Source organism: Gopherus flavomarginatus, chromosome 24 (assembly GCF_025201925.1).
Source record: "Gopherus flavomarginatus isolate rGopFla2 chromosome 24, rGopFla2.mat.asm, whole genome shotgun sequence".
NCBI classification, from domain to species: Eukaryota; Metazoa; Chordata; order Testudines; family Testudinidae; genus Gopherus; species Gopherus flavomarginatus.
In genome coordinates, this window is record NC_066640.1 from 15,139,436 (window position 1) to 15,161,926 (window position 22,491).

At 64.2% G+C, this 22,491-nt stretch overlaps 1 protein-coding gene across 7 annotated transcripts in view; it reads right to left on the reverse strand.

Moving 5' to 3' along the window:
* Positions 1 to 21,543, reverse strand: part of SSBP4 (single stranded DNA binding protein 4) — a 46,717-nt gene extending 25,174 nt beyond the window's left edge. For 2 of the 7 annotated variants that reach the window (XM_050934303.1, XM_050934300.1), the window contains exons 1-4: positions 21,310 to 21,542; positions 10,970 to 11,042; positions 10,143 to 10,204; positions 5,213 to 5,297 (exon numbers count right to left, since the gene is read on the reverse strand). In XM_050934303.1, the coding sequence (XP_050790260.1) occupies positions 5,213 to 5,297; positions 10,143 to 10,204; positions 10,970 to 11,042; positions 21,310 to 21,365 (276 nt within the window). In that variant the 5' untranslated portion in view covers positions 21,366 to 21,542. Of the gene's footprint in view, positions 1 to 5,212; positions 5,298 to 10,142; positions 10,205 to 10,969; positions 11,043 to 21,309 lie in introns of all 7 variants that reach the window. The other 5 variants (XM_050934301.1, XM_050934298.1, XM_050934304.1 and 2 more) reach the window with 5 other exon arrangements.
* Between the last annotated feature and the right edge of the window lie 948 nt (positions 21,544 to 22,491).

Here is a 22,491-nt window from a genome sequence, read left to right on the forward strand (position 1 = left end):
TGGCTCCTGAACCCCAGGGGCCCAGGGTGCAGCCCTTCCAGTTACAAATTAAACCTTGAAAATGAGATTTAAGTGAACCCTGAAGCCTTGGCTGGCAGAGAGGGGGGCACCAGGGAGCAACCAGGGGCCTGGGATCATGCTGGGGCACGTGCACATGTCTCTGTCACAGTAGGTGTGCGCACATGTGAGGTATCTGCGTGACCGTGTGTGGTGTGTGTGTGTGTTCACAGGGGCTGTGTGCACATGCACGGCCCCGCCTCTGTGCACGCTCATGTTTATGGGGTGCATCTCTCTCTCTGGGAGCACGACGTGTATGTGTGAGCACAGTGTGCCAAGCCTGGCCTTGGAGATTTCTGGGGGCAGCAGCACCTGTGGTTGAACTCAGAGCAGGGGGCAGTCAGCAGACACCCCGTGTGGCTGCAGGCCTCTGCTGGGAACGAGCCACTGCCCCTTTAAGCACCCCCCCACCACCACCAGCTGAGGGCTGGTGCAGCCAGAGCGTGCTGGCTGATTCTCACGGGGCCGGCCCAGCGCTCTGCTCCCCTCCAAGAAAATTATTCATGTGCACAGAGTGCCAGCAGGAGCTGCGCCGCTCCCTGCAGCATGGGCCTGAAATATTAATACCCCACACGCCGCAGCCAGGCAGCCAAGGGCAGCCGGGCCAAGTGCGCGGCCAGCGCTGTGAACCTCTGCCGCCCTGCCCACACCCTGCGGAGCTGCAGGGGCACCCGGGGAAGGGGGGAGCTGCCATCTGCTCGCTCTGCACAGCCCGAGGCAGCATGCATGAGCTTGGCTAGGCACGCCACTGGGGGCACTGGGGCTTCTGCACAAAGAGAAGGGAAGGAGGAGGCCCTGGACCACCCCCCCAAGGCCTAGGACTGGTTAGGAAGGGGCTGGGCTGGACTGGGGGGGCTGCTCCCAGGCCCTGCAGAAGGGAGACTCTCACTGTGCCCCTGGGCATCCCAGCTAGTCACAAAGCCCCTCAGCCAGCCCAAAGGGGAGACTGGCAGCTCCCCCATCACTCTGCCCTCACCCCCTTCCCAGCCCAGTCTCTGCCCTTCCAGCACCCTGCCGGCTCAGGAATGAAGGGCACTGCTCTGGCCTTAGGCACCACTGCCAGCCAGGTGCCAAGCACCACGCATGGGGCCTGCCTTACTGCAGGCTGAGAGCAGGACTGGGGCACCAGCACGGGGGGGGGGGGAGCCCCAGCTGGGACAGCAGGGGGCTATGGGTCACATCAGCAGAGCTAGAGGGGGTAGTCTGGGCTGGAATAGCAGGGGGCTGCAGGTCAGGGTTGAAGGACAGCATGAGCACACCAGGGAGTGGGGGGGGAGGGGGGAAGACAGGGAGCCTGGGATGGGTTAGCAGCGGGCTGGGGGTCAGGGCTGAAGGGCAGTGTCCAGGCTATGTGTGTGGAGTGGAACTGGATCATGCACAGACCTATGAGCTGCAGCGGGGTGCGGTGCCGCCAAGTGAGCTCACCCCCTTTCCAGTGTTTCATCCTGCAAGTACCCACTGAGATTGGCAGGAGCCCCCACTCCCTGGCTGGCCCCATGCAGCCCACTCCTCCTCCCTTTAGGGTCTGCACCTAAACACACCCAGCTGTGCCCCCTGCTCTCTGTTACTGACACCTCGCGGGATCTGGGCTGCAGCTGGTAATGGGTGGCCTGGGCCTGGCTCCAGCTGCACCAGGCTCCCCCTTCCTGGTGTAACCAGAGCCGCCTGGAGGGGAGCAGAGCCCTGCCAGCTAGATCCTAGTGAACCCCGACTCCCTGCCCCTCACCCCAGGAGAGTGGTGAGCTAGAAGTGGGGTGCACCCCCCGCCCCGACCTCCCACAGGGCGCACGGCCCAGAGTTAGTGCAGAGAGCCAGGACACCTGGGTCCCATCCAGTCCAGACTGATGCCTTCTGGCCAACGTGGCCCAGCCCCCAAATCCCGGCTAGTGGCTGGGGCTGGAGATGTCCCAGGGGGATGAGGGCTGGGCCTCCTTCTCCCAGCTCCAGACCTGCTGCTCTCCCCTGCAGACAGAGCACGGCCAGGGGCCATGGGGGCACTTGCAGTGGCCAGCCCCCGCCCCACACAGCCTGGCACCCAGCCAGCTCCCCCTGATTTTGTGAGGCAAACTCTGCAAACCAATCTCCCCTTCTCCGGACAACTGCACCACAATCTTAACCCTCCCCTGCCCAGACGCCAGCCTGCCGCCCCGGCCCACACAACAAGACTTCACCAGTGGATCCTGAGGCTGCCCTGCTCTGCCAGGCCCATGCTGCACGAGCCCGTCCGTGGGCTCACTGCTGCAGCTGCTGCCTAGGCCACCATGCCACCAGCTCAGCTACTGGCACCTGCTCTGGGAGCTGCATGGAGCCGAGGATTCCCCGGCCTCTGGCGTGCTCAGCCATGGCTGGCAAGGGGCGTGGGGAATGGGAGCTGAGACCTTGCCCCTCCAGGGGGCACCTGCTCGGATCCAGCCCCAGGGTGGGGCTTTCCCCTCGTGGGCACTGGGTCCAATCTCACCCCATCCTTCAGTGAGGCCACCTGAGGAACAGTCAATGGCTTGTGTGAGTCGAGTGTGTGGGTTCTCAGTTGGGTCCCTGACGGATGGTGCCTGTGCCATGCAGCCGCCCTTACAGCTGGCTCCTCGAGGGTCAGCCCTGCAGTGGGGAGAAGGCCTGGTCTGGCCATGTGGCTGGCGGCTTCCCCAACAGAGGGAGGGGGGCTGAGAAGTGAGTCTCCCTGCAACAGCCTGTGATTAAATCACTGCCCTGTCCTACATCAGAGCTGGCCGCAGCACACGGGGGCTGGTGCCAGGAACACGGCTCCAGCCCTGGCTGTGCAGAAGTTGTCACACACACACAAGCCATGAGAGCAGTCAAAACACACAAGCCACCTGTCCAAATGTTCCCATCACAAGCCCTGTCTTCGCGGTTGGCAAACAGGGTGTTTAGCAGGGAGACAATACAGCTGAAAATACAAACTGAATGACAGGAGAAAGGAAGCTGTCAGCACAAAGACACAGCCTAGTTAACAGTAAACCTGTCCCCGCTTCCAGCCCCATGCCCAGCTCCTGCAGAGAATTCCCCGCTCAGATGCAGACCAAGTGCTTCACGCCCTCCAGTTATGCCAGGAGCTCCGGGCGTGGGGCAGCGGGTTCCGCGGGGGCTCCCGACCCCAGGCTGCTCCTGCAGACGCACAGAGATGGGCAGGGCAGAGCCCTGTCAGACCAGCTCAGTGCAGCAGGCTGGGTGCTTACAGGAAGTTTCTGCCCTGGGGGCAGTCACTCTCCAGCCCAGGACACTTGCCCGAAAGCTCCCTCGCTCACAAGAGGTGCCCCTTGCAAGCTCCAGCCCTTAGTCTTGACCTCCTCCTTGGCACCCCCAGTCAGCAGGTGCTGAACCACTTGCTCGGTCGTGCAGGTGCAGCAGGGTGTAAGTGTGCTTGCACACACTCGTGCAAAGAGAGCACGCATGCCTGCCATCTGGGGGCGGAACCTAGGCGGTGGGCCATGGCAGCTCACCCCCCAGGCGGAGATGGCACCTGCCCATGGCCCGGAGTCTATGGTTACCCACAGGGGGTCAGAGATCACAGTGGATGTGTGAGGAACTACCCAGCAGGGCACCGTGGTGACAGTTGCAGAGCCCCCACTGGGTGACCCCTGGGCACCCCCACCCCACCAGGTCACAGCCCTCCCCCTATCTCAGACAGGGAATATGGGGTGGATCTGAGAGTAATTAACAACTGGAACAAATTTCCGTCCCTGGGCTGTTTCCCTGACAGCTCCGCTCTAGGAACAGTGGGGGCATGTCTCTGCCCGTGTTACACAGGGGGTCACAACAGTCCTTCTGGCCTGGAAATACAGGGTCTAGCTCCCCCACCCATCTCGAACGTTGCCCCTAGAGTGGCTACCGTGGGGGCCTGTCCCCAGCAGCCCATTTCCCAGCACCCCTCGGCCTCCGGGGAACTTTCCTGGATAAACCCAGATGTTCCAGTGCACATGGTGGGTGTGAGGCCCTGGGCCCCAGCCTCAGGCCAATGCAGGGAGCCCTAACCGAGTGACTGGGGCCATGGGGGGCAGGGTGGGGGGCAAGTGTAGTAGCAGGATAAGAGCGCGATGCCCCCCCCCCCATTTCATGTCCTGTTTAAAATAGGTCACTCCCCTGCCCCCCACTGCTGGCCAGGGAGGTGGCTTTCACGGGCAGAGGATTAGTTTAACCCCCAGGATGCTGGCACCATTTAAAGACATAGGCCTGAGGGGGCAGCCTGCCCACCAGGAACCACAGCGAGTGCCTGAGTCTGATGCCAGAAGCTCCAGGACAGCCCAGCTAAACCCTCCTGGCTGGGAATCCAGAGGCCAAGAGCCTGCTGCTGGCTCAGAGAGCCCCCAACCCACACATTCTGCCCCCCAGACCTGGGAGCTCTGGGGCACATGCCACATCCCCCCCATCAGTGCAGCGCTGGGTGTGAGCGTGGCACGAACCAGACACGAGGCCGCGTGGAGCTAGGCATGGGAGGGCCTCATCCCACAGGGAGGACAGAGGGCACATGAGCGGCTAGGAGCCACTGCAGGCCAGGGAGGCCCCACAGGGTGATGGGGCAGCTGGAGCAGTCAGGTCTTGCTGAAAGCTCCCTGCCCCAAGGACTGCCTGATGCCAGCTGGGCTGGGGATGTTGACAGGGCTCCCTGCTACCAAGCCCACCGGGCCCTTCTCCAGGTGGGAGGAATTGGAGGAGGGGTCAGTCTGCAGCCCAGATGTTCGGTACCTTGCTCCAGAGCCCTGCCAGGCTGGATCTTGCCCAGGCCCCACACAGCATCCAGCCGGGGTCAGGTCAGAGAACACAAGGCCTGGAGCTAAGGGCCCAGCAACGACACCTGAGTGCTGAGTGTGGCTGGGAGGGGAGGGGGCTCCTCACGAGCAACTGCCCAGCCAGCAGACACGGCCGTGCGAGGGCACACTGCCCCCTCCCCCGACGTTGTCACGGCACACTGCCCCACCCCCAGGCTACACAGCACCCCACAGCACAAGGAGTATCAGCCACCGCCCCACAACTCTTCTGGCACAGCTGGGTCCCCCGGGGGCTTCTCAGTAAGGCTGCCCCACTCTAGCCCAGCCAACAGCACTGTAGGGCTGGCCTGCCCCAAGCCCTCCACACAGGAGCCTCTGCACAGCCCCGGCCCTGCCCTGCACCAGCTGCCGGCAGGGACGCAGTTACTCACATAGTCATGAAAGGCCTTGGCTTCGCTGGAGTGCTCACACGTCTCCCGGCGGTCCGGCGCCGCGCAGTACAGATCCCAGAACACGCTGTGGGGGGAGAGCACATCAGTCAGGCCCCGTCCACTGCCCAGCCAGCAACCCCCAGCAACACTTCCCTCTCAGCTCTGCCAGGGCCCCTCGATCCTGGCCTGCAGCCCCGCTCCCCAACCCTGGGCTCCCCCAGCTCTGCCGGTGCCCCTTGATCCGAGCCTGCAGCCCCCAGCTCTGCCAGAGGCCCTCGATCCCGGCCCGCAGCCCTGCTCCCCAACCCTGGGCTCCCCCAGCTCTGCCGGTGCCCCTTGATCCGAGCCTGCAGCCCCCAGCTCTGCCAGAGCCCCTCGATCCCGGCCCGCAGCCCCATTCCCCAACCCTGGGCTCCCCCAGCTCTGCCGGTGCCCCTTGATCCCGGCCTGCAGCCTCCAGCTCTGCCAGAGCCCCTCAATCCTGGCCCGCAGCCCTGCTCCCCAACCCTGCGCTCCCCCAGCTCTGCCGGTGCCCCTCAATCCTGACCTGCAGCCCCCAGCTCTGCGGGTGCCCCTAGATCCTGGCCTGTAGCCCCCAGTTCTGCCAGTGCCCCTCGATCCTGGCCCGCAGCCTCGTTCCCCAACCCTGGGCTCCCTCAGCTCTGCCAGGGCCCCTTGATCCCAGCCCCCAGCCCTGCCAGTGCCCCTCGATCCCGGCCCGTAGCCCCGTTCCCCAACCCTGGGCTCCCCCAGCTCTGCCAGTGCCCCCTGTGCTGAGCTGCAGGGCAAACAATGAGCCCTAAGGTCGTACCTGAGCTGGGGGAGGGGCCCTGGTGCCAGCCAGCTCACCATGCCAGTTCACGAGGGGTTAACTAGTGCCGCAAAGTCACGGCTGAAGCCCCTCAGCCAAGACCCACCAAAACTCACTCCACCACCAGCCTCACACCATGGATCTGAACCCCCGGACCCCCATTCTGCGCTGGTGCCAGCCACGGCCGTGGGGTTTGGTCAGACCCACAGGGTTAGGGCAGTGCATGGCCGCTCACCCGCAGTGGAGAATAACCATGCCCTTGGGGGAGCGAGGGCCCATCTGCACCTGGCCCAACGTGCTGGGAACAGCCTATTCCAGATGCAGTGGCTGCTCCAGGCACAGGGGCTGGCCCGGCTCCCACTCAGCCCACAGGCTTCACCGCAGAGTGTTTTCCCCGGTAACAGTTGCTAAGAACATCAGCTGGAGCTGAAGTTGAAATTCCAAGAACTTTCCATCATGCTGAGGCATCCTGGGGAGAGGGAGGCCAGGACCTGGCCAGAGCCGCCCTGCTGCTGGCGCCCACCCTGCCCCAAACAGGCTCGTTCATGCACTGGGCTGACAAGCTGTGACACAGGAGGCAGCGGGGTGGATTGACCTGGGAATGTCGTTTAGTTTTACTGGGGCTGTCTGCATGGGGGATGGGAGAGCAGCGGGTGACTTTAGGTGAGGGACGGTACCTGTGCCTGTAACCTGAGCCAGGAGAGGGTGGAGAGAGTCGACTCCTTTGCCCAGAAAACTGGACAAAGGGAGAGAGCCTGCTGGAGGGGTTTTTGGTTTCAGTTCTGGGCTGGCTGGGAAGGTGCAGGGAACCCCAAGTCTGGGGTCTAAGCTCTTTGCCCCCCAGAGGGACCTGGCCGGGGGGTCCTGGCTGTACCCACAAGTCCTGCTTGGCACTGTGTTTGTGTCGTCTAATAAGCCTGTTTTACTGGCTGGCTGAGAGTCACGGTAAATCGCAGGATGTAGGGGGAGCAAGGCCCAGACTCCCCCCCACTCCGTGACACAAGCAGATAGGAGGGGGCTGTGGGATGGATGGAACATGTGTGTCCATGTTTGTGGGCAGCCCAGGGCTTGGGAAGAGGTTCAGCTATCTCCGAGTCCCCAAGGGAGCCTGCAGCCCCTTTGCCCGTGGCTGCTCACGCTCTGCAGGCAGCATGGTGTAGCCCCGGTGAGCCACACAGCCATGCCACCAGCCTCACTCACGTCTCGCTCCATTGCTCGGCCATGGCATAACACACCAGCAAGGCCTTCCGGGGAGCTACTCCAGCAGCCCAAGGGTTAAACTCAATCCCCCCCACACACACAGCCCCCATGCCTGCTATAAGCCATTGCCTAATAGTTTATTGGAAACAGGTAAATACACGGACATCAGGTCCTGACAGGCAAACACCCCCCTGGTTCCCAGCTGCCAGGGCCCTGGGAGGAGGAGGGGCAGGGGCACTCATGGGTGCACTCTGCTGCTAGGCCCTGTAGCTAGATTGGCAGGATGGGTCTGGTCTCTGCGAGCTCAGGGCAGAGCTTATCCTGCTCACTCTACAGCCAAGGAGGCAATGCCCAGAAAGGCTGCCCAAGGTCACGTTGGAAGTCGGGGGCCGAGCCAGGACTGAACCTGGCTACCACGACTCCCAGACTGACCCCTTCCCCCGGTGGGCCAGGCTGTCAGCCCTGGTACTTCCTGCCAATGTGCCTAAGCTCGGGGAGCCCCAGTTACAGGCTAGCTGCAGCTGGCCATTTGGAGACCTGCTCCTCCACCCCGCTGCTGGCTGGGGGCTTTGCCCCACGTTAGCTGGCAGCGATTCTCCCCCGTCGGCCCTGGTTTTATTTATGGCCCACAGAACCTGATGCCATGCAGGGGCTGCACTGGGTCTGTCGAAGCCACTGGGCCAACAGCAGCGCTGGCCCCTAGCCCCGCGGGGGCGGGACTCGCCCAGCCCTGAATATTTCTAGCACTGCCCCTTTAAAAACCAATAGCTGTCAACTGCTCCTGGCATTTCCAACCAATAGGACGATGGTATGCAAATATACTCTGGGGAGCCAGGTGGTGAGTGGCTGAGTGCTCTGATGTCACCATGTCCTCTCTCACCCACCCCCGACCTGCCCTGAACTTCAGCTCACTCCAGGGGTGCCCCAGGGCCAGGCTGGGCTCAGGGGAGATGGGGCAGCGGGCCGGGCACCTATAATGGAGTCCTTGTCTGGCCAGCGTCAGCGCCCCCTGCAGGAGGCCGGGCACCTGCGACGCTGCTCCATCCAGCCATAAACCCCCCCACAGCCCTCGGCATCGGAACAGACCATGGCCTCATCCACTTTCTGCCCCCCACCACAACCCCAGCTGCTAGGGGATCCCCCTGCTGCTTCTGGGACACCCTGCCCTGGCTATCACAGCTCCCCAACAGCGCTGAACCCCTTCCTCCGCTCCGGCCCAGTGCAGGGACTGCCCCACATGCACAAGCTACCGCTGGGGTGTCCAGACCTCAGCAGGCTCTGACACACCCCCAGGATGGAGGCACAGCACTGTGGATGGGTAAACACCCTGAGCACAAAGGCAACAGTGGATCAGGCAGCCTCACTGCACCCCAGCTTTCTCCTGAGCTCTGGGGCCCTTTCACCAGCCTGTCCCATGGGGTGGGAGCGGTTCTGCTGCATTCACCCCCAGCAACCCCCAGGAACAGGAGCAAAGATTACAGCACCTTGCATACACGCAGTAGGACACTCAGATTCCCAAGTCTCCCCCCAGGCATCTCCTGTGGGTACCCAACACGAGCAACCCCATTCCAGGAGCTGGGCCCTATTCCCCTGCAGCTCTGGGGGCAAAGGACATGGAGCTAGGAACAGCCCCCAGCCCCTGCTCTCCAGCCAGTGCCCTAGAATGCCTGGGCCTTCATCTTCTCTTTGTGACATCATGGCTGGTTGCCAAGGGGACTACTGTGATGTCACAAGCAGAGGATGTGGGGGGGGGGCAGGCTCTGAAGCACGAGATAGCTGGCTGGGCTGCACAGAGAAGACCCTGAATAACCCCGTCCAGCTGGGGCACGAGGGGGAGGCAGGAGCCCCTCCCCACCTGCATCCTCCCATAAGCACCCCCAGCCAGACACACCCTGGGGCAGCACTCCCCACAGACCCAGGAGTCCATGCCAGGCTGCAGCAGCCATCCCAGCCCCATGCAGCTGGGCTGTCCCAGCATAGAGCTGTGGGGCTGTAGAGCTCTCTGCAGCTCAGAGCCAGCCCCTCCCTTGCGGGCCAGGCGCAGATTACGCCTCCTGCAGCTGGTGGAGCCAGGCACAGGGCATCTGGCGGCTATTTTGTCATGGTGCAGACAAGCAGGACAGGGCGTGGACAGCTCAGCAGGTGGGGATGGGAGCTCCGTGCCCCCCAAGCCTAGGCCATCAGAACAGCCCAGAACCAGACCTGGCTCCAAACCCAGCCCAGTGAGGCTCCTGGGGGTGGAAAGAGATAAACCCTGAACATGAGCTCTCCCTGGAGTCCTAAGTCTACCCCCCTTTAACTGAGGAGCTGTGCAGGACAAGACACAATCCTGCCTGGTTTGTCCTTCAGGCTCTGGTCTCCTTCGCACTTCTGTCTGAGCTGCATGAACTTAGGAGGATCCCGCTGGTCCCAGAACATGGGGGTGCCACAGAAAAGTAGGTCAGGCCCAGGTCTAACGGGATGAAGCCCGGTGGCTGCCTAGGAACGGTGCTTTCTGCCTTTTTGGGGCCAGCCAAATTGTCTCCATATGTGTGAGCTGGGCTTGGTGGGGCCCAGCGCCGGGGGAGCTGGGGTGTTTCCGGGAAGCAGGATGGGGGGGGGACCGAAAATAAATTCCAGTTGCTCCTGCAGGCTGATGGGAAAAGCAGAGCAGCAGCTTTATGGGGTTCGAGGTGATGAGTGTCAGCGGCAGAGGGAATAGCTAGCAGGGACAGGACCTGGCGGGAGAGGGGACCAGCCCTTCCCCCTCCCCACTCCACTAACAACCCCCCATCCCCTGCTCCACTGACAAGGAGAGGGCAGGGGGCCATCCCCTCCCCCACGCAGAGCCCAGCTGATCCAGGGAACTGCATACTCACCCTATGGCTGTAGCCCAGGGAACAGTGCCCCCCACCCCCCCGAGCTGGGAAGGGCACTTACCACCACCAGGAGTGCAGGAACCCCGGGGGCTCCCCCAGCGTGATGTTCTTCTCCCATCGGATCTGCAAGAGAGTGGGCAGGTCACCCGAGCCATGTCCGGACAGGGGGCCCCAGCTGGAAATGCAGCAGCATCAGCAGGCACAGACCCCTGCAGCGTTCCAGCCCTGCCCCCCGCAGCGTTCCCGTCTGCTGGCCCCCCAACTCCAGCCTGCAGCCATGGTGCGCAGGAAGCTACCTGCACTGGGCGACTCAGTGCAGGGGTTATTGTAGGGTCAGGGAGGAGAGGGGTCAGGGCTCCGGGCACACCTCCAGCTCCCCGATGGTCTCCAAGGTGTGCTGTCCCTGCAAGCATCCCCCTCCTAGGGCCCGTGCGCTGGGCCAGCCTCACCCAGGAGAGCAGTGGGGGCTGCAGGGCAGGATCGAGGGGCACCAGTTCAGCAACGTGCTCCATCAGGCCCTCACCTTCACCCCAGAGCCGAGAAGCCCTTCAGCCGGCTCCTTGCCCCCAAGACCTTACATGGAGGAATCAACCCAACGTCCTGGCCCTACAGCCCTTCCCTCCCTCCACTCCAGCGCACGGGCAGTAGGGCTGCCCCAATGCCCTGCAGTGGCACAGAATCAGATGTGGCAGCACCCAGGTGATGCAGCCTCCGCTGGACCCATCCCCACCGCACTCGGGCCTCCCTCTCCCTGCCCCAGCTGCAGACCCTGTATCCCCGCCCCCCTTGGCTGGGAGCCATGCACCTGGGGCACCTCACCAGCCTGGGACTGCCCCCTACAAAGGGACAATCGAAAGCTCTGGCAGCCAATGGCCACCCTAGCCTTACCTCTGAGAGGAAGGTCTGTGCCGATTTCTGGGCTCCCACGTGCAGCAGGTACTCGTACACGTACAACGCCAGCCTGCGCGAGACGAGAGACGCCTCAGTCCCAGGAATGCCCCCCCACCCAGCCCAGATGTTCACAGCCAGACTGACCAGCCTCAGTCAGCCCCACTGTGCTATCTCCACCCCCCAGGCACAGCTCTGCCCATGCAGAAGAGGGGCTGTGGGGAGCAGGCCCTAGCAGTCTGTAGCCAGTGCTTCCAGGAGCCAAATTCCCCATGGGGAGAGGTTTCCTTCTCCCCTTGCCATGAACAGGGATGTAGACAAAGGCCCCTCCCCAGGCCCAGATCTAGCATTAGCAAGCGCCTCCCATTGGGGGAGCCGGTGGGTCAGGCAGCTGCCTCTGGGGTGGAACACGACAGCTGTGCCACACACTGGGGTGGGGCAGGAAGCCAAGTACCCCGTGCCCCACAGAACCAAGCATAGTGTCAGTCTAAGCAAGTGCCCATCCCTGTCAGGCCCTGCTAAAGCCAAGGGGAACTGCACGCCCTCGAGGCCCACAGGGCAGAGTCTGACATGCTGGGACCTGTGTCTAGAACAGACAGCTCAGCTCAGCTGGCGTCATGCCAGGCTCCATGGAGCAGGGAGGACTGGAAAAAGGACTCAGACTAGACCAGTGCCAGCCCATATGCCCCAGGGGTGCCCGACTCTTGCCCCACAGAGCATGGGCAGGGGGGCTGCAGCTGGGTTACCACCATTGAGATGCAAAAAGTCAGGCACACACTCTCCCCACAAGCCAAGCCCACTGCACCCCCAACCAACTCCGCAAACCCCTCCCCTGTGTGACTCAAACCCTCTCACACCCGCGTGGGGCGCTGGCACGTTGGTGGGCAGGCGGCTGCTGTATTTGCAACAGTTTTGATCTGTTATCTCAAGCTGCAGCATCTGTGGCTGGACACAGAAACTGTCACCATTTGCTACCCCAGTGGTGATGATGCAAATCGTTAGACCCATATTCAAAAAAACCACCCACCACCAACCCAGCAGATTAAATTAATTATTTTTCTGGCAACTGGCAAATCCAGAAAAAACCTGGCCGGGGGTAACCCCAGCTGCAGCAGGAGGGGCAGTACCCCCAGGATTCACCTGGGGGTCAGGCCATTCATTCTGCAACCAGCATGGCACCCCCAGTGCCATGCGGTGCCCTGGAAGTGACACAGGGAGCGCCCCTGGGCACACCCTGTCTGCCACAGGCCCTGACCAGCCCAGTGCCTGCATCCAGGAACAGACCAGCCCACCTGAGGACTCTGGCTGGGGGAGGAGATAGGTCCAGCAGGACGAGACACTGCACAGTTCACAGCGAGCCACGCAGCCCCCCACGACCCCTGGGGCACAAGGCACGGCCAGAACCACAGGGGAAATGCATTTCCTGACAGGGCTGTCCAAGGGAGAGTGGGGCAGCTCCGCCCAGTCCCCCTACACCTTGGGCACTGCCCTGTCCCGCATCATGGGGCCCGCCCAGCCCTGCCACTGGCTCCTGCTTCCCCATCCATTTGCCAGCACCGCAAAGCATCAATTATTCAGAACATCCTGAGCAGGTTGAAATGCTGCGACAATGCAAGAAAATCCGGAGCGTCAACACCACCTGCCTCCCAGACAAAGGCACCACACGGCTGGGCTGAGACGCCACAGCAGGGAGCCCAGCAGGCCTTGCAGAGCGGGAGGTACGTGCACCGTGCTCCCCGCACCTTGTCCCCTTCACACACCTCACCCGCAACCCCTCTCATCTGGCTCCCTGGGGACAGGTTCCCTCCCTTCCCCCTGCCCCAGTGCTGCCCCCGCTCAGTAGTGACCCACAAGCCCCAGTTCTCACAGCTGGCCCCTTCTCCTCACCATACCCGCTCGCCCCATCAGTGGAGGGAAGGGGGCAAGGTCTGTTGCACCCCCATGTGGCCCCAGCAGGCCAGACCAGCCAGTTCACACAGACTCACAAGGGTAGGGTGTTGAAGTGTCACCTGGGAGCAGGGGCTGATCCCTCCCCCGCAGCCCTGCCGGGTTTACACAGGGAGCCAGGCAGGGCCCAGCTGCTGAGCTGGTTCAGAGGAGCCAGTGCGCTGGGCTTGCCAGAATCCAGGGTACCCCTGCTCCCCCAGGCAGCCAGACCCTCCAGCCCAAGGGAGGAGCTGCGGGGCTGGGAAGGACATTAGGGGGATGATGAGAGGCACATATGGAGCTTTCCTAGAGCACCGAGAATTAAACCCCTGGACTGAGAGCGCCTCCCCCGCCCACAGCTGCAGAGCCAGCCCCCTTTCCCCCCCAGGCAGCCAGGGCGGCTCCCACACAAACCAGGCGTCCCATACAGGGCTTGGTCCCCCGGGGCTGCAAGCAGTGAAACCTCATCTGCCCTGGCAACAGCTCCACAAACCCTGGTCTGAGTCCCGCCGGGTGGGGTGTTCCCAGCCAGCCCAGCCACAGGGCCATGCAGAGAAAGAGCAGGAGGGGGGATTAGCAGGGGGATGAGCTGGGGGCGGGGAGAAACTCAGCCACTTCCCCACCCATGCAACATCCTCCCTGCACTCCCCGGGATCCCCATGAGATGCAGCCAGCTCTGCGGCCGCAGCCAGTGTGCAGGACGACAGGCTCACGGGGCACTGCTGAGCCCACGGGGAGCAGGCAGGGCACCAGTTCTAAGGGCAGCCGGCTATGGGGTGATGAGACTGGGGGGCTCAGAGCCCTCAGCCCAGCCCAGCCTGCACCACCAGCACTCGATGGGGGGCTGGCATCTAGACACACAGGGGGAGGGGCCTCTTGCTGTCCTCACAGCCCCTTTGGGAGGGCACAGGGGGTACAGAACCTGCCCCCCATGCCAGGAATGGACCTCCACCCAACACATAGCCAGGAGCCTTTCCCTGTGCCAGGGCTTGATCCAGGCAGTTCAGCCCCACAGCTCTCAGAACGGGACACGGCCATCACCCCCCTACACTGCTGGCGGCTGGCACAGGCAGGAAGGTGCCCTAGCCACAGGAGGAGCTGAGTTCCAACCAGGGCCCCGCTGGGCACACAGACATGCCATGGGGAAGAGCACAGCACTGGACAGATTCAGAGAGAACCGCTCCGGCTCTGTGCAAGTAACCAGCTCCCCCATCAGGGCCCCCCCACAAGCGTTATCGGTGCAGGAGCCCGAGGGGCCCAGCCAGCCTGCTCTGGCACATGGAGCAAAAGGCAGCAGGGCCGGCTGGAGAGCAGCAGCCCAGAGTAGGGGGAGATAGGAGCATCCCCAGGGCACAGAATTACCCCAGGTCGCTCACGCTGCTGAGCGAGTGCCCACTTGGTGTGGGACACAGCTGTGGCCTGGGCAGCACTGGCACGCCTGCCCACTCAGCTAGCTGGGGATGCACCAGACACTGGGCACAGTTTCCTGGGATTGGCCAGGTGCCCAGCCTGCCCCCCGCCCCCGGTCATGGCTAGCAGCCGGCCAGGCTCAGGATATAACCTGTGGGTCTCCCGAGGGGAAGAGCCCAGCCCAGGTCAGGCCCTGCACAAAAATCCCCCTGTCCATCCATCCTGGCTCTACAGCACAGCCCAGCTGACGCTCCCAGCCAGGCACTGCTCATCCTCTCACAGTAGGGAGCTTTCTCCACACTTACCCCCTGGGCTCCCGCAGTCCTGCCAGGGCCCCCGCCCGGCATACCTGGCAGCCATGATTATAGGTACCACCAGCAGCCCCAGCCTAGCTGGGCACCCAGCCGGGTTACCCCAGCCAGAGGGCCGTGCCTGGAGATCTCCACTCTCTCTGCTGGCTCCATCGGCTCCTGCCCAGCACCCTGGGGGTTAACACCACCACACACTTCTACCAGTGCCGGGACTTAATGCCACGGGGGGCAGAGGATTAGAACAAGCCAGATGACGCAGGAACGCCGGGCTCGAGGCAACCTCCGTGCGAGGGTAAAGACAGTCAGGATGGCAGAGTTGCTGGGGCACCTGTTTGCTCCAGCTGCTTCCCTGGAGGGGTGGGGGGTTGGAAATGGGACCATCCCACCAATGCAGGGGGGCAGCCACCGACTGCTGGCAGTGGCAGGCCCTGTCGGGAGCCGTGCATGTGGCAAGGGCTGAGCTGGCCTCGAAGCCAGCTGGGAGGGTGGGGAGCTGGGGGATGTCCTGCTTGGCTCCCTGGGAGGAGCAGCTACAGCCCCCACCCCCCCTGGGCGCTAGGCGTTGTACAGATACCTTGGGTGCCAGGAGAGCCTGGGCCCTCCCCCAGCCCTCTATGCTAGCTGCAGACGGCAGTACAGCCGCACCCCAGACAGGATCGCCACATGGCCAGGTTCTCCCAGGGCCCTCCTGCTCCCCTCTGAGCTGTTGCTATGGGGCTCGCAGCCCCGCGGCTAGCAACAGCAGGGCTGTGACAGCAGCTCAGTGCATTGGAGGGAGGCTCCACCGCACCCCAAACCTGATGCTGCAGCCCAAGCAATGGCACCATGGTGCCAGGGCATCCCGGGTGTGCGTGGGGGGCAGGAGCTGAGGGGCTGGGAGTGTGCCAGCTGGAACAGATGGTGCATGGTTTTCTAGCCCAGGACCCAGCTCCCTGCACTCCTACAGGGAGCCCATCCTGCGAACCAGTCCCCCTGCCACAGTTTACCTGGCACGTGCCGTGGGCAGTTACGGGGTCTCTGGCCCTGCCATTACCAGAGCACCCAGGGCTGGGCAGCACTGCTCTTCTGGGCACAGTCACTTGCATGGGGCTTCCTGGGACAAGAAACCCTCAAGGGAATGGGCCACGTCTGGGCCAGGAGAGGGAGGAGCAGGAGCACCTTCCCCCTATGCCCCGACGCTCAGGCCTGGCCTGCACATGCTGGCTTCCCGCCCCAGCCAGGAGCTCCTGGGACCAAGCCCTGTGGGGAACAGCGCTGACTGGGGAGCTGTCTGGGGCCGGGCTAGGGGCAGAGCTGGGTCTCTGGAGTTGGGGGAGCCGCGGGCTGCACGGCAGAGACCCTTGGGACCATGGTCTGGGACACTGTGGCTCACAGAGCCCAGGAGCAAGCCTGACACCTGAGACCCAAGTAGAGGGGACCCAGTGCAGCCTGAAGTATCTCTGCAAAGCTTTCCTCTTGGAGCCCACAAGGGACACGTGCATCCTTCCAGTCAGACAGCCCCCGGACACAGAGCCTCTGACAGCAGCCAGCCAGATGCAAACCTCCCCGGAAGGGACGGGGTCAGACACTCCATGGAGCCCCCTGGGGACGCGGCTATGGCTCTGGACATGGAAGGAGCCCAGATACTATGGTGATGGGCACCAGGATAGACGTCTGGGGGCGGGGAGGCACAATCTGCAACAGCCTGATTTGAAGCATTTTCGCTACACTCAGGGCAGGGCTGGACCTTTTTCTCTGTGTTTGTGCGGCTCATAGTACTCTGGGCAAGGCCCTGCAGAGAACAGCCAGTCCGCACTGCCCTGAGACATTGGAAGGGATGTCTCTAGCCCCTGCTTCCCTGGGCCAGATCCTCAGCTGGTGCAAGCAGTGGGCAGGGCAACGCCAGCAGACAATTCGGCCCTCGTGTCATCTTCTCCTCTCCTGGAGCAGCAGCCGGGAACGGACAAACCCCTGCAGAGCCGGTGCCCACACTCAGGCACAGACCCCGGGGCTGGCGCCATTCCCCACCTCTGCCGGTCTGACATCAGCAGCTCCACAGCCCCCCCGGGCATGGGGACAGGCGCACTGCCCCCCCAGTGACAGGCAGGCCCTACGGGGACGCTACTCTGGGCTTTCTCACGGGAGCCTCTTGCTGCAGAGGAGAGAATCAATGCAAACCACATCTCCGACCAGCTGGCAGCACCCTCTGACCCAGTCCCTTCGCCCAGCACCAGGGACACACAAACAGGACAGGAGGCACCCGACTGGCCTCCCATCGAAAGTGAACGGGCACCTCGGTGGGCAGTCAGGGCAGAGTCCCAGGGCCGAAGGAGCCATGGGCACCGAGCTCTCCGCTCTCTCCTGCTTTACTCCACGAAATGCCAAACTCTCTAGGAAGAAGTTACTGGAGAAAGTGCTGCTGCCACTGCCACCCCCCATCTTCTGAGCAGGCCCCCCCTCCCAGGAAGGCAGCCCCCCCACTCATCCTCTGCATAGAGGGAAGGCTGCAGGAGGGGTCTGGCTGGCACATGAGGGAATGCAACTGGAACAACCCGGGCTGGTGAGGGCAGGGGGGTCCCAGACAGTCTACATGGGGCAGATTCCCAGAGCGATGCTCTGGGATCTCCAAGAGATCTCGGATGGTGGCACAATCCCCCCCCCCCCCCGCATGGCTCTTCCCTGCTCCTGCTACTCCAGAGAGCAGCACCTCCCCGAGGCAAGGCTGGGGCTTGGCCCTGTATCTCCTGGCAGGGTTTGGCTCGCTGGCCGGTGTTCGCGCTTCAGTGCTAACGCTCCAATGCAAAGTTTTCCTTAAAGCAAAACTAATGACCCCAAAGCCAACAGCCCAGGGCTCCCTGCAGTAACCCACCAACACCGGGAGGCCCAAAGCCCCGAGCTGACCCACAGAACCCACATGGCAAAGCCAGTTGTCCCCACTCCCCCAAGTGCAGTGTATCCCCACAGGCTGCCATGCCCCCTCCAGGGCCTCGCTTCCAGCTCAGCCTCCTAAGGGTCCATGTCTAACTGGCACCTGCCAGCCTCTCTGCCCCTGCTCCAGGACGTCCCTCCCAGGTTCAATTCCCCCCTGCCCCATCTCCAGCCCCAGGCCAGGGCTGCCTGCTGCAAGTCCTACCCCCTGCTCTGGATCCTCCCTCCAGCACCAGTCCCTAGTCCCTGGGCTCCTCCCAGCGCCCCCCACTCTAGCCTGCTGCAAGGGGGCTTCATCCCCACCGGGCTCCATTCACCAGGGAGCCCTGCCCCGGCTCCACCGTTTCAGGCTTCGCTTCCCGCAGCCAGGCGCAATCACCTCTGTTCCCAGGAGTGGCTGCACTAGCTCCTGCAACTCCCCAGAGGTTCCCCGGCTCTGGCCTGGCTTCACCGACCGTACTCTTCACTTCGCAGTCTCCCCAACAGCTCCCTGGTCCCCTCACCTCTGCCATGCCTGCTTGGCCCTGGCCTCCAGGGATCAGGTGCCCCCTTTAGAGCTCAGCTGGGAGACAGATGCAGTCACAGGTGCACTGGCCTCGTCCTCCTATGACAGCTATGACGACAAGGAAGTGCATGCAGGCTCAGCCCTTACTGGCAACCCTACAATAACAAACTTATGTGCACACGTGTTGGAGGAAAACCAATGCCAGTGAGTCGGAGCTGAGATCCTAGCTTCTCAGCCATCACCAACCGAGCCCAGAAAACAACAGGAACAATCACTGGTGAGAGTCAGCACAGGGCCTGGTTGGGACTGGCCCCCTATGGGCAGCACTCCCCACCTGCTCCTGCCTCCTTCCAGCCCCCTCCCTACGAAACACCCCCCCACCCCAGATCTTCACTCTCCTCCTGCCACACCAGGGAAAGCAGAAAGGTGATAGATGACACCCAAAGCCCCTGGCATCTCTCTCCTCATCCTCCTCCTCATCCTCCACAGCAGCTCCCAGCTCTGCCCAACCCAGGTGCCCACGGGGCCAGGCTGACCTAAACTAGCAGCACCAGCTGTCCTCACCAGGCAGGCAGGAGCACTGGCAGTGCCAGCGCAGACACAGCAGGGGCACTGTACGGGGGGGGAGAGCGGGTCCAGATGCCCCTGTCCAGGAGCCTGGAAGCAGCTGGCATGGGCCACACACAGCCAGCCAGCTCTGAACTCCAGCCCAGAGACAAGAAAACCAGGGCTCCCAGCCAGCAAATTGCAGGGGGGGGCGAGGGGAGCAGGCCCTCCCCCCCCCGAGAGGAAGACGATGGCCCGAATCCTGCAGTGAGTAAACTTGCTTGAGTAGCTGCACTGACTCCAATGCAGTCACCCCGTGTGGAGCCCAGCCAGCCGGGTGCACTGACTGCCTCACCCCCTCCCTCCTGAGTTACTAAACCCGGCCAGGGTCTGGAACCACAGGCCCATGGCTCCTGGAGCAGGTCACTGACTCTTCTAGCCATTCCCTCCCCCCAGCCAGTTGGGCCCCCACATCTCACAACCCCCAGCACTGCTGAGCCAGCCTGCAATCCCCCCCAACCCCCAGAATGGTCATGTCATGGGACAGACCCTCTCCCCTGGGCTCCAAATACAAGCCAGGGACATTTCAATGGGGCCAGGCTGGGGCTGGTCCCTCGGCCCCCCTGGCCTGGCATCGCCTGGGGGAAGGGAGCAGAATAGGGTCTTGCACTGACCCGCCAGGGAGAGGTGGTGACAAACGGACAAGCACAGGGCAGGCAGATGGACAGACAGATGCAGACAGGCAAAGAGCCCCCCCGCTGACTGCTGTGTTTGTAGGAGGCGCGTCTTCGGCTCTCAAGGAGCCGCTTTTATGAATGAGCGAGTGACAGCGCAGCAGCCACTAAGATGCTGCTCACCTGGATCCCGAGTCAGCGCAGCTGCCTCAATGGGACTGACCGGCGCCAAAGGCAGGTCGAGCATCAGGCTCACGCGAGTGACTCAGCCCGGGCCCAGCTCCCCTGCCTGCTCTGCTCTCTGTACCCCCAGGAGAGCAGAGGTGAGGCGAGGCTCTGAGCCAGGACAGCCCCGGAATCAAAGTGAGGGGAACTGTCCGTACTCTGTTCTAATACCAGCACCTGCCCTGGCACCACGGAAGGGGGGGGAGCAGCTCGGTCCTGGGGTTCCCTTGTCCAGCCTTTTCCCTGCTCCTGCAGCAGCCCCAGCGTTTCCTAAAGCAAACACTCCAGCCGTGCACCCCCTCCTCTGTCCCAGCACCCGCAGCCTTCCTGGCCCCATCACAGCAGCAGCGAATGAGCCCCTGGCCCCTGGATCAGACACACACAGAGCCACTGGCGGAGACAGGCCTCTTCCTACGGGAACCCCCGTGCTCCCGACTGTCGCCCACCAACCCGGGAAAGCTCCAGGGGCAGGCACCGAGGGGCCGTCTGGTCCCAAGGCTGCATTGTCTTCCTTCCGTGGCTGAAACAACACCCCAAGTCCCCCTGAAAGGGCCAGGCGTGGGGGGAGGGGGCTACCAGTCCCCTCCAGGGTCTCTGGCTGGTTCCTTTCACTCTCTGGTCCGAGTGCCAGTCTCGGTAGAAAGAGGTTCAGCCTCCGTTCCCTGCGGGATCCCGTGTCTGCCTGACAGCGAACGGCTCAGGCTGCGGACCGAGCCAAAGGGCCTGTTCCAGTCAGGCACGATGCCGTGATGGGCCGGCCGCGGCACGGACGCAAAGCCCCCACTGGGAGCTGCCCCGGGGCAGAGGCTGGGGGGGGGCTCGCCACAGAGTAACTGCCCCCCAGGGGAAAATCTGTTTGCACATGGTGAGGCATTGCACGAACCTAGCACCTCCCCCAGACCCAACACCCACTAGGCTGGCACTTTTTAACCCCCATCACACTGAGCACCCCCCACTGCCCTGTACCCCCATTGCACACGTGCCCAGCCACAGCTCTGCCACAGGACGGGGTACGGGCAACCTGCTGCCCCGGCTGGCAGCGGCCAGGCGGGCTGAGAAGGGCAGAGCAGCGGTTTCCTCCAGGCCAGGACCCTTAGCCCAGATCCCAGCAGGGCTGGGACTGGCTCCTCCGGGACCCCGACGGGATCAACACCTGCTACCAGCAGCAGCACAGGGGGCCCCGCCTGGCCCTCAGCCCTGGCCAGCAGCGAATTGCGGGACCGGCTCCTGACACCCCCCGCCCCGCTCCCGGAGACCCCAGGCACTGCCCCGGCCGGGGCCAGGCGCTCCTCGCGGGGAGGGGACCCGGGGAGCCGAGCCGCGGAAGTCACCCAAGAGGCGGCCGTTCGCAGCCCCCCGCCTGGCTCCGGGCTGGGCGCCGCCTCCCCGGGCCAGCGGAGCCGCTCTCCGAGCCGAGCCCCGGCCCAGTTCAGAGCAGCCCAGCGCGCACCGGGCACCCCAAGCCCCGAGCCGAGTCCCCGCAGGGACCGCCCGGCTCCGCTCCCCCCGCCGGGCGCCCCGGCGCCTCCCCAAGAGCGCAAAGTTGGCGGCGCGAAGTTGAGACGCTTCGAGCCGGCTGCAGCCCCCGAGTTTCCCCGTCCGCGGCGGTCCACAGCCCCCGCCCCCCACCCGCTGCCCCGGTCCCGGCCCCGGCCCCGCAGGGGGCCACACGCCGCCCCCAGCCCGGGCAGAGCGGAGCGGGGGCTGCCCGCTGCGCCCCCATGTACGGGCCCCACTCCGGCCCGACCCGCCCGGCAAGCGTCCCGCGTGGAGCCCCCCCCGGGGCGGGGAAGGTGACCCACGCGGCCCCCCGCTGCCGGCCCACGCCGGACTCACTTCTCCCGGGCCTGGCTGTCCGAGGGCACGGCGGAGCCCTTCCCCTTGGCGTACATGCTGCGGCCGGGTTCGCCTGTGCACGCCCGTCAGCGAGCGCGGCCGGCGCAGGGCCCCATCGCCACGGCCACCCCGCCGGCCCCGGCCCGGAGCAGCGGCCGCAAACCCGGCAGCGGCGCTCGGGCGGGGGAGCTTGAAACCGCCGCGCAGGCACCGGGCGAGGGGGGCTCGCTCGCCCTCGCGCGCTCTCTCTCTTCTCTGTTGGCTGTTCCAGGAACGGCACCACCTCCCCTGCTCCGGCTCAGCTCTTAAAAGGGCAACGCCGGGGCTGGAGCGGGGAGTTCTGCACTCGCGCACGTTCCCGCCGCCTCCCACCCCACCGTGACACCCACTGGCCTGGCGCCCCCCTCGATCACCCCCATTCACCCGCACCACGCTGACACGTGCTTCCTCCAGCCTCAGACTCTACCCAGGGCTAACATGGGCAGCCCAGCATAGTACCGCCAGCACCCCGCTGCCTGCTCCCGGCACCCCCTCTGCCAGCACCCAGCACCCCCTGCCGGTGCCCAGCAACCTGCACCCAGAACCCCCTGCTAGCACCCAGCAACCTGCACCCCTTGCCAGCACCCCTCTGCCTGCTCCCGGCACCCCCTGCCTGCACCCAGCACTCCCCTGCCTGCACCCCCTGCCTCCACCCAGCACCCCCTGCCTGCACCCCCTGCCTCCACCCAGCACTCCCCTGCCTGCACCCCCTGCCTGCACCCAGCACTCCCCTGCCTGCACCCAGCACTCCCCTGCCTGCACCCAGCACCCAGCACTCCCCTGCCAGCATCCCCCGCTTGCACCCAGCACCCCCTGCCAGTGCCCAGCAACCTGCACCCAGAACCCCCTGCTAGCACCTAGCAATCTGCACCCAGCACCCCCTTGCCAGCACCCTGCACAGTCCTTTCAGCACCCAGCAACCTGCACCCCACACCCAGCACCCCCTGCCAGCACCCAGAAACCTGCACCCAGCACCCCCTGCCAGCGCCCAACAACCTGCACCCCTTGCCAGCACCCCTCTGCCTGCTCCCGGCACCCCCTGCCTGCACCCAGCACCCCCTGCCTGCACCCCCTGCCTCCACCCAGCACCCCCTGCCTACACCCAGCACTCCCCTGCCTGCACCCCCTGCCTGCACCCAGCAC